Source organism: Mercurialis annua, linkage group LG6, assembly GCF_937616625.2.
Source record: "Mercurialis annua linkage group LG6, ddMerAnnu1.2, whole genome shotgun sequence".
In the NCBI taxonomy this organism is placed as follows: domain Eukaryota; kingdom Viridiplantae; phylum Streptophyta; class Magnoliopsida; order Malpighiales; family Euphorbiaceae; genus Mercurialis; species Mercurialis annua.
The window spans coordinates 14612872-14627216 of NC_065575.1; the positions used below are offsets into that span (position 1 = coordinate 14612872).

The following is a 14345-nucleotide window of genomic DNA, read 5'->3' on the forward strand; positions in this document are numbered from 1 at the left end:
TACTTTTCTTTTATAATAATTTAATTAATACTTATATAATGATATGGATACTTTTATGATAATTTTTATCATATTAATATACAGCTTAATTTTTTATTGTATTAAATTATTTTACCTAATATAAGAGAAAAAGTTAGCAATAGAAAGATTCTCATTTTTAACTTAAAAATTTTATATATGTGAAATTTTAATTTATTCCTATTATATTATATATATTTAAATTAAAAATACACATAATGTATGCATATATATATATAACAAATATCTTCATAAAATTCAAAATAAAATATAAATATTTTAATAATTTTAAATCTTTTATAGCCACTACTGTATTTTTTTACCCCTAATTAAACAACATAAAGTAACTATGATCATATAAAAAATTATTTTATTATTTAAAAATTTATTTTTTTTCATAAATATGTTAAAAAATAAAATCTAAGGATTAAAATGCTAATTATAATATGTTAAAGAAGTTACAGTAATACTTTTTCCACCTTTTTTTAAACTTATTAGGCTTTAATTTTGACAAAAAAGAAAGGGAAAAAAACAGAATTCCCCCAATATCACCATCCTATTATGTTTATACCCCAAGATTTTCCTTTTAGCAACAATCTCCCAATTGATCTCAGATCTTTGCAAAAATCCCTCATAACTAAATATTAAACAAATGTAAACAAGCTAATGACTATACTAACCCTGCTTTATAGTATCGTGTTTAACTGAATAGGAAATTCTCAGCAAATAAAAAATGGAAGATTATCAAGCTGAAAAATCATGATCATCAAGCTCAAAAATCAAAGATTCATATAGCAACAACAATATTTCTTATCAAAATCAGCTAAACAGAAATTATAATCAAAATAAATAACAAGATTCAACATCGCAAATCAGCTGCTGAAGATTGAGCTGAAATCGCAATTGAAGTGAAGATCAAATACATAGAAACAGATCAATCATTGAAATAGAAGAGAAATCAAGAACACAATCAGGTAATTAATTCGAATTGTAACAGTTATGATTGATTAGTAATTGCTCTATTGCTTTTCAATTAAATTTCTATCATAGACAAATCTAAAAATAAATCAAAGTGGTAATGAAAGTGAAATTGACTTCAGACCTGCGTTTTTCTGTGTTTGATTCAGATTCAAATAGGTTATTAGATTATAAGAATGAAACAAATTAATGTCAGCAACAATGAAGTTCAAAGTGATAAAAAATGATTTGAATGACATTGAATTCATATTATAGCTGTTATACATAAATTAACACTCAATAACAAAAATATTACTGCTAAAAATCACATTTATTTAATTTTTATCTTATATAAATGCAGATATGGAGAATATTATGATTTTTGTTCATTATAATGGAGAATGGAACCAAAACATGGAGTAAAAAACTTTGAAGCAATGGGAATGTTGGTAAGAAAGGAGAGTGATTATACAGAATTTCTACAAATATTGTCACAACAACTGAATATGAACCATATGTCAACCTGTTTGGATATCAAATATCAAGTGAAATCAAATTACCCACCAATGAAGATTACTGACAACGTGAGCTTATCATTCTACTTGGAACTAAAAAAAAACACAGCGGATTGCATGATGTACCCCTTATGCATTTCATTCGAGTCGTCCGGAAAGGAATTAGCATTCTTTGAAACAACCTTCAATGTGTCGAATGCGGATATCCATTCCGCACAACAGTCAGCAAGTGCAGCAAAATCAGCGCATGAGATTGAATCAACAGCTGAAAAAGAAAGGGAAGATATATCTGATGTGATACAGTATGCAAAGTTCATGTCAAACAATTTCAATGATGATGAAAATGAAGCCGAGAGTAGCTTTAGACATGAACATGTCATAACTGACCCAAGACATAAGGAGATCAAAGAGGGGCAGTCCTACATAAACAAAGAGGTTCTGAAGTCAGTTTTAAGCTCTTATGCAATCAACAACCATTTCCAATTCAAAGTATGTAGATCATGTGAAAGACAGTATTTCTTGAGCTGTTTGGATACAGATTGTACATGGAAACTTAATGCTTCAAAACAAGGAAAAACAGAGATTTTTATCATTCGGAAACTCAATATCAACCATAGTTGCTCAATGGTTGTGAGAACATCGGATCAAAGACAAGCAACATCAGGTGTAATTGGAGAGTTTATTAAGTCCAAATTCATAAACCTCAAGACTGTTTATAAACCTGCTGATATTCAAAGAGACATGAAGGATGACTATGGAATTAAAATGTCGTACTCGAAAGCTTATAGGTCAAAGGCAGTAGCTCTGGATAAAGTTAGAGGGAGAGCTGACGAATCCTTTTCATTGATACCTAGCTACTTATATATGCTAGAGGTTAGCAATCCGGGTTCTTACACTAGATTAGAAGTAAAAGACGACAATAGTATGCTTTATGTTTTTATGGCATTAAATGCGTCAATAAGAGGATGGAAATTTTGCATTCCCGTATTTGCAGTTGATGGCACATTCCTTACTTCAGCATATGGAGGAACACTTTTAACGGCATGTGCACAAGACGGAAACGGTAAGATATTTCCTTTAGCATTTTGCGTAGTTGACTCTGAAAACGATGAATCATGGGAATGGTTTATGAAGAGGATTAGAGATGCCTTTGGAGTGAGAATCGACATGTGTATAGTATCTGATAGACACGAAAGCATCAAGAATGCAGCCAATTCTGTTTTTCCAGATTCAGCTCATGTCATATGTACATTTCATTTGTTCAACAATATCAAAAAGAACTTCAAGAAGTCGACAAAAGAGCTTCGGGAAGCATTTTATAAAGCAGCAAAAGCTTATACAACTGAGGCATTTGACATCTACATGAAGCAAATTAACAGTATGTGTAAAGGTTTAAAGCCATATCTAGAATCTGTTGGATACAAGAAATGGGCAAGGTCACATTGCGAGAATAACCGTCACAAAATATTGACAACAAACATAGCAGAATCAATGAATTCCAGAATCAAAGCAGGTAAGGATCTCCCTATCACTACATTACTTGAGTACCTACGAACAATGGTGCAAGATTGGAGCTTTACAAACAGAAATTTGGCAAAACAAACATTCACAGCCTTATCAAAAAGAGCAGAAGACATATTGCATGAAAATTACATTCTCTCTCTGAAATTAGTGGTAAGATTTGATTATAAAATATTCAATAAGTAAAGTTCATATGTAGTTAATATATGGTTCGTTTATGGTTTCTATGGGTGACTGCAAATGCAGGTTTCAAATTCTGATGACAATGTCAAATCAGTCTTTCAGCATACAACAAAGTTTATTGTAGATCTCAAAGAAAGAAATTGCACATGCAGAAGGTTCCAGATTGATGAAGTTCCTTGCCCACATGCAATGGCTATACTCAAAGAATTATATCAAGATCCTTACAAATTTTGTTCAACTTATTACACAAAAGAAACAATACTCAAAGCTTATGCTGAAACAGTTTATCCGGTGCCAGATAAGAGTCTTTGGAATGTGCCAGAAGAAGTAGCACAAAAGATTGTCAATCCACCAGAAGGAAGAACAAAGTCGGGAAGACCTAAAAAGCAAAGATTCAAGTCTCGTGTGGAAACTACAGGGCATAACAGGTGCAGCAGATGTAAGGCTTATGGACATAATGTGAAGACCTGTAGGAGTATGCCTAAGAAAAAATAGTTCAGTATGTGGTATTGTTTGAGGTTCACATATGGTTTAAATCAGGTTGTTTTTCAGTTTTAAAGACTATCAATTTACATTTCAATTTAAAACAGTTATTAAATTCTTATAGTACACTAAATCTCAAAATTCTCTCTATATGGAATGTAATATAAGATTGTAATGAGCAACAAGACAAATTTTATTTAAAATTGAATTAAAGTAGTTCATTTGATGTAGGTTCACATCAGGTTCATATAAGGTAGATTTTTGGTTTTATAGTCTGCCAAATATTTCATTTAAAAAAGATTCAATTTGTATATTACACTAAATCTCACAATTGTATCTATAAAATATCAAAGTAAGACAAATTTTATTAAAAATTAAAGTAAAGTAGTTCAATGATATAGGTTCACATCAGGTTCAAATAAGGTTAATTTTTGGTTTTATAGACATCATATACATTTCAATTATAAGAGTTATTCATATCTATAATAAAAAATAAGACAACCATAAAGGTCAATTGGAATAAAAGCTTAAAAAAATAGAATTAAAAACCATCAAATCTGTAAGACAATAGAAACAAGATAAACAATTTCATCGTATGAAAATACGGAACATTCAACCAAATAAAATTTCCAAAATCCAAATAAAGAACTGAAATTTAAAAACACTAATCATTCCTATTCATTTTTGGAGGAGCTTCGTCTTCACTTATGGCAGAATATTCGTCTTTCCACATTGCATATGTGTAAAACGAGGAAGCAAGCCGAGTCCGTTGTTCTTTAATATTAAAATCGCCACCCAAAACTTTGCCAGCCACAAAAGCCTCGGCAGCACAGAACATATGAACTCCACAATCACTACAAAAAGAAACAAAAAAATAAGAAAACCAAATAATTAGTTTAGTTACTAAGCAGTTCATATTAAGACATTATTAAGTTATAAGCAATTAAAAAAATTACAGCTCAATAAACTTACAGGTCTGTTTGAACGGGAAGATCGGGCACATGCTCGATTCGAATCGGATTGGCTGATGTCAGTCCTGCATACGGACCGCTGTTAATGTCTATATCATCGCGAGAGGAAAACAGATCAATCGCTTCAAAAAACAAGGGAAGCAGCTCGCTGTAGCAATCAACATAAAAAAGAAGCGCTCTCTCATGTCGAGCTGATCTCAACGAATTATAGACATAAATACAGCGTTGCTTGATATTCAGACGAGCAAGAATCCAGTGCCACTGTTTCCCACAATTGATTGGAAACAAAACATCATCGACTTCAGACCATTTTGTATTACATCTCATGGAACCACCCATAATGTGTTTGGCAACTGAGCTCTTAGAAGATACAACATTCTTGTCTCTCTTTTTCAGATATTGATTATAAACCTCTTGAATTAGTTGATCGAACCGATTATCTGTGGTTGTGATTCTAGTGCTCACAGCATGTCCTAATTTCACCTTTTTCCTTAGGTAGTAAAACAGTATATCAACATGCTGAAAAGAAACAAGATGCAGAAACTTAAGTTGACATAAGGTTCATATGTGGTTATTGTAACTGGCATATATATAATTAATAATTTTAAAAACGGAAAAACAAACGCGAAAAAATCGAAAACACATACACTGCTGTCAATTGGCTGACTAGGCTTATAAAGATTATAAAACCAAATTTTCTTTTCAATTTCAGCGACACCAAGACGAAGGCGAGGACTCAATGAAACATGCGCTTCGTCGTAAATTTTCTTCCTAAAAACATACACACACAAAATTACATAAGTATAAATAATAAAACAAAAAATTAAAGTAACATATATTATGATACTAACTTGAAACTCTTAACATGTCCTTCTTCAATCCATTTCAAGAAAGCCTTGTGTTTACTCACATGAGAAAACATATTACTATTTTCATCAAAAGGACAAATACAAACACTACCGACACTGTCCTTCGGTACAATACAACCTAAAGAAAGCAAAAACATAATAGGAAACCAATTAAGTGTTAACTAAATTGAATAAAGCAATTGATAATAAATCATCAGAAGAGAAGGGTATAGAGAATAAGTACCAAAATTAAAATCTGCATAAGAAACCTACAAAAGCATTAAAAAGAGTTTTAGTAACCTGATATGAACTAAATATGTACTAAATGTATACCATACTAATACTTGGAAAAACAGTAATGTTTAGTTTTAACCTGTGACTGCCTTTCAGCCAAAGAAGCCATCGCATTTTCAAGCGTTTGATCAAAAACCTCAGCAGATATATTCCAAGTTGGGGAATCAATTATAGATAGAGGTCGGACAGGAACCTGTCAAATTGAATAAGTGATAAATAACAGAAAAAAATTGAAAAAAAATAACAAATTAGAAAATATACCTCATTAGAAACAGAAGCTCCAACAACAGAATTCAATTTTTTTTGTGTAACAATATTAGCGAGCATATCGATGCCAGTAGATGTCCCAACATCCGTAGGAAAAACAAAATTTGCACAATCAGCAACACCATCAGTTGCAGCATTCTCAATATTGGCAGGTTCAATGTCATCAACTTTACGATCAATCTTCTCCGAAATCGTGGCCTCCAAAAAAAAACCATCGCCATCCCCATCGATAGCCCCTTCATTAGCAGCCTTCACATCAGCGGCATCTTCATTTGCAGTTTTTTCATTCAATGTCTTGTCATCGGAGCGCTTATCCTCAATGTTTGCATTTACGGAATCCGCGATACCATAAGTTGCAGTATTCTCAATATAGGCACTTGAAAATTCACCAGCCTTGTCTGAAATTGTGGCGTCCGATGAAGAACCATCGCAATCAACGTCAACTGAAACTTCATTAGCAGCCTTCTCATCAGCCGCATATTCATTTGCAGCTTTTTCGCTCAATGGCATATCATCGGAGCGCTTATCCTCAGTATTTGCATTTACAGACACAAACTTGTTAGCATATTCTTTCTCCGGTGTAAAATTTGATCGGCTGACAGAATCCTCAACGCCTTGCTCAACTCCAATAAAGCTAGCATTAAAGCTATCTTTTTTAGGATTATCCTCAGCAGCAAAATCTATTTTTTGTTCTTTTACAGACCCAGAAATATGCATGCTCGAAGATTGTTGCTGGTTTTTGCTGACAACCTGATAAACAAAACATGGTTCATATTTAGTTCATATATAGTTAACATTCAGTTCAAAAAACATAAACTGAAATAACACAAACTTGAATATAGCTAAACCTTCAAAATAGGCTCAGAATCGTCAGAAGAAGACTTAGCTAAGTCGGTAGGATCTTTAGAGACAGGCTTTTTACCAGCAACGTACGTCTCATCACTATCACTACCGTTATCGTCACGAGAGGAGGTAGCATCTTTCTTCGAAGTGGACAAACCATCAACCTAGATAGAAATAAGAATTATAAATGAATGAACAATGATTAATAAAATTATTCCTTAAAACAAACAGAAAACATAAAAAGAAAATTATAAATTGAATGAAAATACATTACCTTTTCAGAAGCAACATCTAAATTAATCTTTAAACACAACCGTTTCACAACGCTTAACACTTCGGAAACTTGACTACTAATAAGGCGTTTAAACTCAGAAATTTCAGACTGGATTTTCTTCTGACCAGTAAAAATGAGTTGGAACTTCTCTTCTATAGCGCCTAAATCATTAGATTTATTCCTTTCATCCAAATCATCTGTAACAAGTAATGCCGGAAAATAGCCATCTTTAGCACCAACCTCTTTGCTAGATCCAGAACCATCACTAGACTTCCCCTTCCTTTTGAAACTTTTGAAAAAGTCACCTAAAGGAAGGGTTTCCCATTCAGCAGATGTTGGAACAATGGACCGCAGATTCACCTGAAGCATTAAAACCAAATATGAACCTAATATTAACCATTTATGACCACAGATTAATAAAAAAGTTAAACAGAAAATTAATGAAAATAGAGACAAACCTTCTCAGAATAAACTTCATCAAAAAGATCTCTATCAACTGGGATGTAAAAAGGAAAAAAGAAAGCTTGCCACTTCAAAATGCGAGGAATGGCAGCTTCATTGACCAACTGAACAAAGGAATTTTGCACCTTCGGACAACATTCATAAAACCAACAAAGAAACACAAGAGGACAACCTTGAAGACAGTATTTGTAGATGTGTTTAGATTCCCTAAGACTACCCGAACCAAAAACAGCCTTAGTGGACAAAGAATCAAAAGTATATTTAAAAACATCAACACCCCACGGGTAGTCATTCAAGTCATCGGAATCAACAACATCAAAATCTTTTAGAGGAATACGAGCAGTTTTAGGGGAAGCTAACAAAAAGTTATGCAAAAAATGCATAAAAGCAAGCTTGAAACCATCTTCCGGACAATCCCAACGCTTAGACCTAAAAATATCTCGAAGAGTTTGCTTAGAAATAGACTGCGAACCGCCAAAATACTTGTCCAAAATTCCATTAGACACCGTCGGGTAACCATATTTACTGACATTCCCGTGACATTTTAAACCCGACACTAAGGCAAACTCCTCAATACCGAATTTCAGCCTATGACCCCCGACCTCAAACCACATCTCAGACTTGTTATATTGCTCGACTTCCCTCAACAACAAACAATGAATAATCTGGTTTTGAACCATAATCTTAGGAATATCGAGAAAATAACCGAAACAAGACTTCCTAAACAACTCTAACTCAAAAGGACTCAAAGTTGATTGTATTTCAGAAATAGTATCGTAGGACATACAAGTATCGATTTTCGAATGAAGTCGATCTTCACGTAAGAGCTTTAACTGCCACAGCTATAAAAATAAATAATAAAACTGTCAGACACCATAAAAACCAAAAATGAACAAAATATGACCTAAAAGTGGACTACATATTGAAATCTAAAATACAACACAAACAATTCTAATGACAATAACAAAGAATTAAAACATAGAATGAAGCAATTTAACAAAACAAACTAAGTATTAGAACCTAAATTGAACCAGATCAGGGGAAAATCAATGAATGACAAAATGAAACAAATAAGGATCAAATAGAATCACACATACAAACATATAATCAGTAAATAAACAAACATCATAAAATTAACAAAATCGAAAACCTAAAAATTGAAAATAAAATCAAGAACAGTACCTTAGGACTTCGCCGTTTTGGTTCAGAGATTGAAATCACTTTTTGCTTCTTCTTTGGCTTAGTAATTTCGGTTGCATGTCTCTTTTTGAGAGAAGGAGGAGATTGTCGGATTACTCCTTCACCAGAGACAGATTCTTGCTGAACTTTATCCTTCACATTGCTTGATTCGCCCTTCTTCTTCTTAGAAACCGCTTTCTTCGGTTTCATATTCAGAGCTTTTTTAGGAATCGGTTTTGAAGAACGTGTATGAGCCATTGATAATGATTTAATAACAAAAACAGAGGTTTGTGCTGAGTGATTTTCGCAGATAATGGGAAAGAGAAGATAGTGAGAAAATGGAGTAATGGAGGAAGTGAGGGAAAAAACGTAGAGGAGAAGAGAAAGTGGGGGGAAAAATTGAGTGTATGAAGTACACTATAGCAATTGTAAAGCAGCTACTATAGACAGGGTTATTTAAGTAACTTGCCTAAAAAAGGGGTAGAGCTGAAAATAGAAAATTAAAAAAGAGGGATTTTTGCTAAAAATATTATGTTGGGTCACTAACATAAACTTTTCAGATTTTGGGGTATATGGTGACATTTTCTCAAAAAGAAAGATGCTTTGGCTTTGTGGCTCACTTTCATGTCATTTACAATCGTTTCAAATTTTTAAGTTGTCCATTCTATCTCATTTGCTTTCATTTTCTTTGCCGTTTGTACATGATATCGTTTTCTCTTAACTTTAATGTATAACTAGTAAAATAGTCAAGCGTTCGCTTTGGCTTATTTTTTTATTATTAATCAAAAAATTAAAATTAAATTAATGTAAAGTAAGAAAAATTCATAAACATTTCAATTTTTTTATTACACGATATTAATTTTAGAAGTTGTATAATTTTATTAAAATATAATAGTGTATCTTAATAAGTATTTCCTACTTGCATTAAAAAAAATAACATCAACAAAAAATTGAATGCCAAATAATAAAATAATTTAGAATAACAAAATTAATTTAAAATTATCGTTGATTTAAATTTAAATGATACGATTTAAAATAATTTTATAATGATAATAATTGGAAATAAAATTTGTAAATAATATATTATTAGATTCAAAAAAAAATTAAATAATACATTAATTTATTTATTAAATATTTAGAAGTTGACTGTATTTTTGGATACAAAATATATTATTTTTTATTATTTAATAATTTAATTAATATTTATATAATAATGTTAAAAATTTTGTAATATGCTTTTAAACTACTATGCAGAAAAACATTTATCTTATTATTTAATTTGTTTGGTCACTAATGAAAACATATATGTATATTTTAATTGTACTATATACATTTTTTTCTCTTCATATATATAAATTAATAACTTTTTATTATAGAATGATTGCATCTAATTATTTTGAAAATAATGATCTCTTTTTAAATTTAATGGTTATATCTATTTAATTTTTTTGAGTTTTAATTTTTTTAATTATTAAACGATGATAAAAAAAATCACGGAAGGAAAAAAACTTCCAAACAACAAAGCATATTTTGATTAAAAGGAAACTACAAAAATTACAGTATGAAAGCTCCATATTAGGAATTCGTTCTATTATTTTTTCCTTTACATATGTGAAGTTTTTATTTTATTTTTATATAGTATGTATGTTAAAATTTAGTAAACACATAAAAGTATTAAGTATGTATATATATAAGGCCTAATCACTCAAAAAACCCTCACCTTTCAACTTTTTTTCAATTCCACCCCGACGTTGAATATTTGTCAATTTTACCCACTTTTGAATTTTTCGTTTTCAATTGTACCCCAATATTTTAATTTTTGTTAATTTGTTTACTTAAATGATGAAATCATTCAATTAATTAAGTCTAAACATGAAATTAAATTCTTTTTTATTCAAAAAAGTACAAATAAGTCCTTTTATTTTTAAAAACTAACTAAAAACCATAATCAGATTAACACTAATTTAAATTCTTAATTAATTTAACTAAATTTAAATAAATTTTAAAAATATACAATCAATATATGCGAGATATGGAGAATGTTTTAAAAAAATTTCCAAACGCAAAAGACGTTAATTTAATTTTTCAGGGTACAATTGAAACACAAAAATGCAAAATAGGGTAAAATTGACAAATTTTCAACGTCAGGGTATGATTGAAAAGGGGATAAAAGGTCGGGTTCTTTTAAGACATTAGACCTATATATAATAAATATCTTCATAAAATTCAAAATATAATATGAAATATTTCATAATTTTAAATTTATTATTGTAATTTCTTTTTATCCCCATACTGAATATATTATTTGAACTTATTAATTTATTATACGTTAATAACAAAAGACATGTATATAATAATATATTAAGATTTCATTATCTAATCAAATTAATTTAATTTTTCAAAAATAATTAAACACTAAAAATAATCTTTAAGGATCAAAGTATATTTTTCAAAACTTTTTAGAAGTAAACGTGTTACTTTTCATTTTATTTGGCTTATTGGGCGGAAGAGGAAAGAGAAAATTAGGGAAAACACTCTATTTTTTAAAATAATAGTAAATCATACCTCAACAAGTAAAAGATAGAGAAAATACCTCAACTTTTTAACACTTTTATTTTTTTACTCTAAAGCCTTTTTTTATTATAATAATACTTATTTTCTATTATTTTTTTACTCCAAGCATTTTATTTTTACTCTCACATGTATCTCCCTTTTTTTTTCAGATTCTATCTCTCTCTCTCTCTCTCTCCTTCTCCTCCATTTTTTCTTCTTCTCCATTTTCTTCTTCTTCTTCTTCATTTATTTTTTTCTTCTTCATCACGCGGCCGCCGTTCCTTTCGACGATCCGCCATTACTCCGCCATTGCTCCGCCTTCGCCCCGCCTTCGTTTCGTCTTCACTCCGCCGTTCTTACATATTTTAGTGATTTTTTTCTTAACTCGTGGTGATTATTACGATTTATTTTAACTCTCAGATCTAAAAAAATTGTTTTTAAATTTTTTTAGTTTAAGATCTGAAAATCTGCATTAAAACGATTTTATGATGAAAAAAAACGATTTTCTGCAAAAAAAAACGATTTTTCTGCTAAAAAAACAATTTTCTGCTAAATATAGTTATGATAAAGTACGTTATGATAATGTTATGATAATATTTTTTTGATATTGTTATGATAAAGTATATTGTGATAATGTTATTATAATAGTATGATAATTTTATGATAAAAGGTTACGATATAGTTATGACAAAGTACGTCATGATAATGTTATGATAATATTTTATGATACTGTTATGATAAAGTATATTTTGATAAGGTTATGATAATAGTATGATAATGTTATGATATATAAAGTACGTCATGATAATATTTTATGATATTGTTATAATAAAGTATATTATGATAACGTTGTGATATCATGCTAGCGTTATTATAATAGTATGATAAGGTTATCATAATATTATCATATAATAATCTGCTACACACGGTACTAATAATGACATGATAATAAGATGACAATGCAATATGATAGATTGATAATCACATGATAAGGTGAAACTGTGATAATCATATGATAATGTAATACTGTGATAATCATATGATAATGTGATACTGTGATTTTGTCTAATATTATCCAGCAGTATCATCACATTATCATATGCTACATATGATACTGATAATGACATGATAATAAGATGACAATGTAATATGATACATTGATGATAATCAGACGCTAATGTTACCGAGATGATAATCAGACGCTAATGTTACCGAGATGATAATGTTATTATGATAACATTGTGATAACATCATGATGCTGTTATGAAAATGTAATCTAATTATGTATAAACTATGTTAAAAGTTATGCAAAATTTATGACAATATAATGATACTTTTACGATAAAGTTCGTAAATTGCATAGTAAAATTATAAAAAAAATTGTTTCTTTATAATTCATTTTTTTGTAGATTTTTAAATCTGAAATTAAAATAATTATTTATAATTAATTAGAAGCTGAAATTAACATAAATCGTTAAGAATATCTATTTTTATAGAAAACTACATTTTGATGTATAATTTTTTATTGCTAATTTTAAAATTCAGGTCTGAAATAAAAGAAAAATATCAGATTACGAGATTTAAAATAATAAATTCAGAATAATTTGTAATTTTTAAGAAGTAAGGTTAAAGGTGATATTATTTAAAATAAGAGAAGTGAAAGAGAAAAAGGTACAGAGAAGAAAAAAAAAGAGAAGAAGTAAGAGAAATTAAGAGAGATAAGAAAGAAATAGGAGAAAAGTGTAAAGAAAAAAAGAGAGACAAAAAGAGAAAAGGCTGACAGGTCACGTGTTTTATATGTTAGAGTAGAATTGTTAACTTTTTGACACATGGAGTAAAAACATAAATTTAAGAAATATGTGATGTAATTTTGTCATCTTTTTCGTGTTGAGGTATAGAACCCTATTATCTTTTAATTTTAGGTAAAAGCGTGATTTTCCCAAGAGGAAAAGTCTGATGCATATGCACACACTACAAAGGCTTAACCCACTTGTCGTTTCATTTATTTTGTTTATTGTTCAAGATACGGCAACCATTAATACGTTTTACTGTTGGCGTTTATACTTTCATGTCGTTTGTTCCTTATCTTTAATGTATAACTAGCACACCACCCGCGCTACGCTGCGGATCTTTATTGTATGGTATTTAAGTGTATGTATATATTACATCAAAAAAGTTTTATATTTATCAACTTCGATAATATGAAGTTCAATTTTTTTATTAATAGGCATACGCATTCTATTCAACGTTTTCATCATATCTTTTACCCGAGTCCGTTGTTGGGGGGTATGCATGCAAATAGGAGTTCGTATAGTTGAAACTATCTCGACCTATATACATTCAATTAAAAAAATTAATACATATTATATAAACGTAATCTAAATTATATGAAATAATTTAAATGAAATTTAATTAATATAATTAGAGTTATATAATTTTTTTATGATTTAATATGATTTGTTTTTTAATTGTAATTTGTTTTGTATAATTTAAGATGCAGTTAATTTATATTTATTAGTTTAATTTGCTTAATCAAAATTGCTAAAATTTTGTACATCGTTAATTAGATATGTTATGAAAATGTGGATACTTATAGTATGAGAGTTGTCTAAATTTATAGATGTCATTTCTATTTTAGTACTAAAATTAACATGTATCATTATCATTATAATTAATCTTATTATTATATTTGTTTCTAAAATTTGTAAAAATATATGTGTAATATAATGCAACATAATAAATAATATTCTGCTATAAAAGAAATTAATTAATTCTAAAATTTCACCATCAAAAAACTATTATTTTTGTGAATAGGAACTTGAAACTGGAGAAATCAAATTGTTTTGCTGTTTAATATTTCATTTTAGTTTTTCTGTATATCTATTGAACTATGTGCACATAAGTTTCATTAACTGTTTATTTTACATATATTTATTATTACATTCATGAAGAAAAAAATTGAATGCAAATGTTAATG

General features: G+C 29.4%; 3 protein-coding genes across 3 annotated transcripts; 1 reads left to right on the forward strand and 2 right to left on the reverse strand.

The window, feature by feature from the left end:
• Nucleotides 1–1376: 1376 nt before the first annotated feature.
• LOC126653675 (uncharacterized) lies at nt 1377–3689 on the forward strand. The gene is made up of 2 exons (XM_050347616.2): nt 1377–3164; nt 3258–3689. The coding sequence occupies exons 1-2, from the start codon at nt 1377–1379 to the stop codon at nt 3687–3689; spliced, it is 2220 nt and encodes a 739-aa protein (XP_050203573.2).
• Nucleotides 3690–4272: 583 nt separating this feature from the next.
• LOC126687636 (uncharacterized) lies at nt 4273–5239 on the reverse strand. Its single transcript, XM_050382192.2, has 2 exons — nt 4650–5239; nt 4273–4531 (listed from the first exon to the last, which is right to left on the reverse strand). The coding sequence occupies exons 1-2, from the start codon at nt 4985–4987 to the stop codon at nt 4342–4344; spliced, it is 528 nt and encodes a 175-aa protein (XP_050238149.2). The 5' UTR covers nt 4988–5239; the 3' UTR covers nt 4273–4341.
• LOC130014642 (uncharacterized) lies at nt 5140–9203 on the reverse strand. Its single transcript, XM_056106338.1, has 10 exons — nt 8819–9203; nt 7633–8478; nt 7175–7534; nt 6906–7064; nt 6052–6807; nt 5870–5983; nt 5741–5765; nt 5500–5635; nt 5273–5419; nt 5140–5167 (listed from the first exon to the last, which is right to left on the reverse strand). Exons 1-10 carry the CDS (start codon nt 9071–9073, stop codon nt 5140–5142), a joined length of 2826 nt encoding a protein of 941 aa, XP_055962313.1. The 5' UTR covers nt 9074–9203.
• Between the last annotated feature and the right edge of the window lie 5142 nt (nt 9204–14345).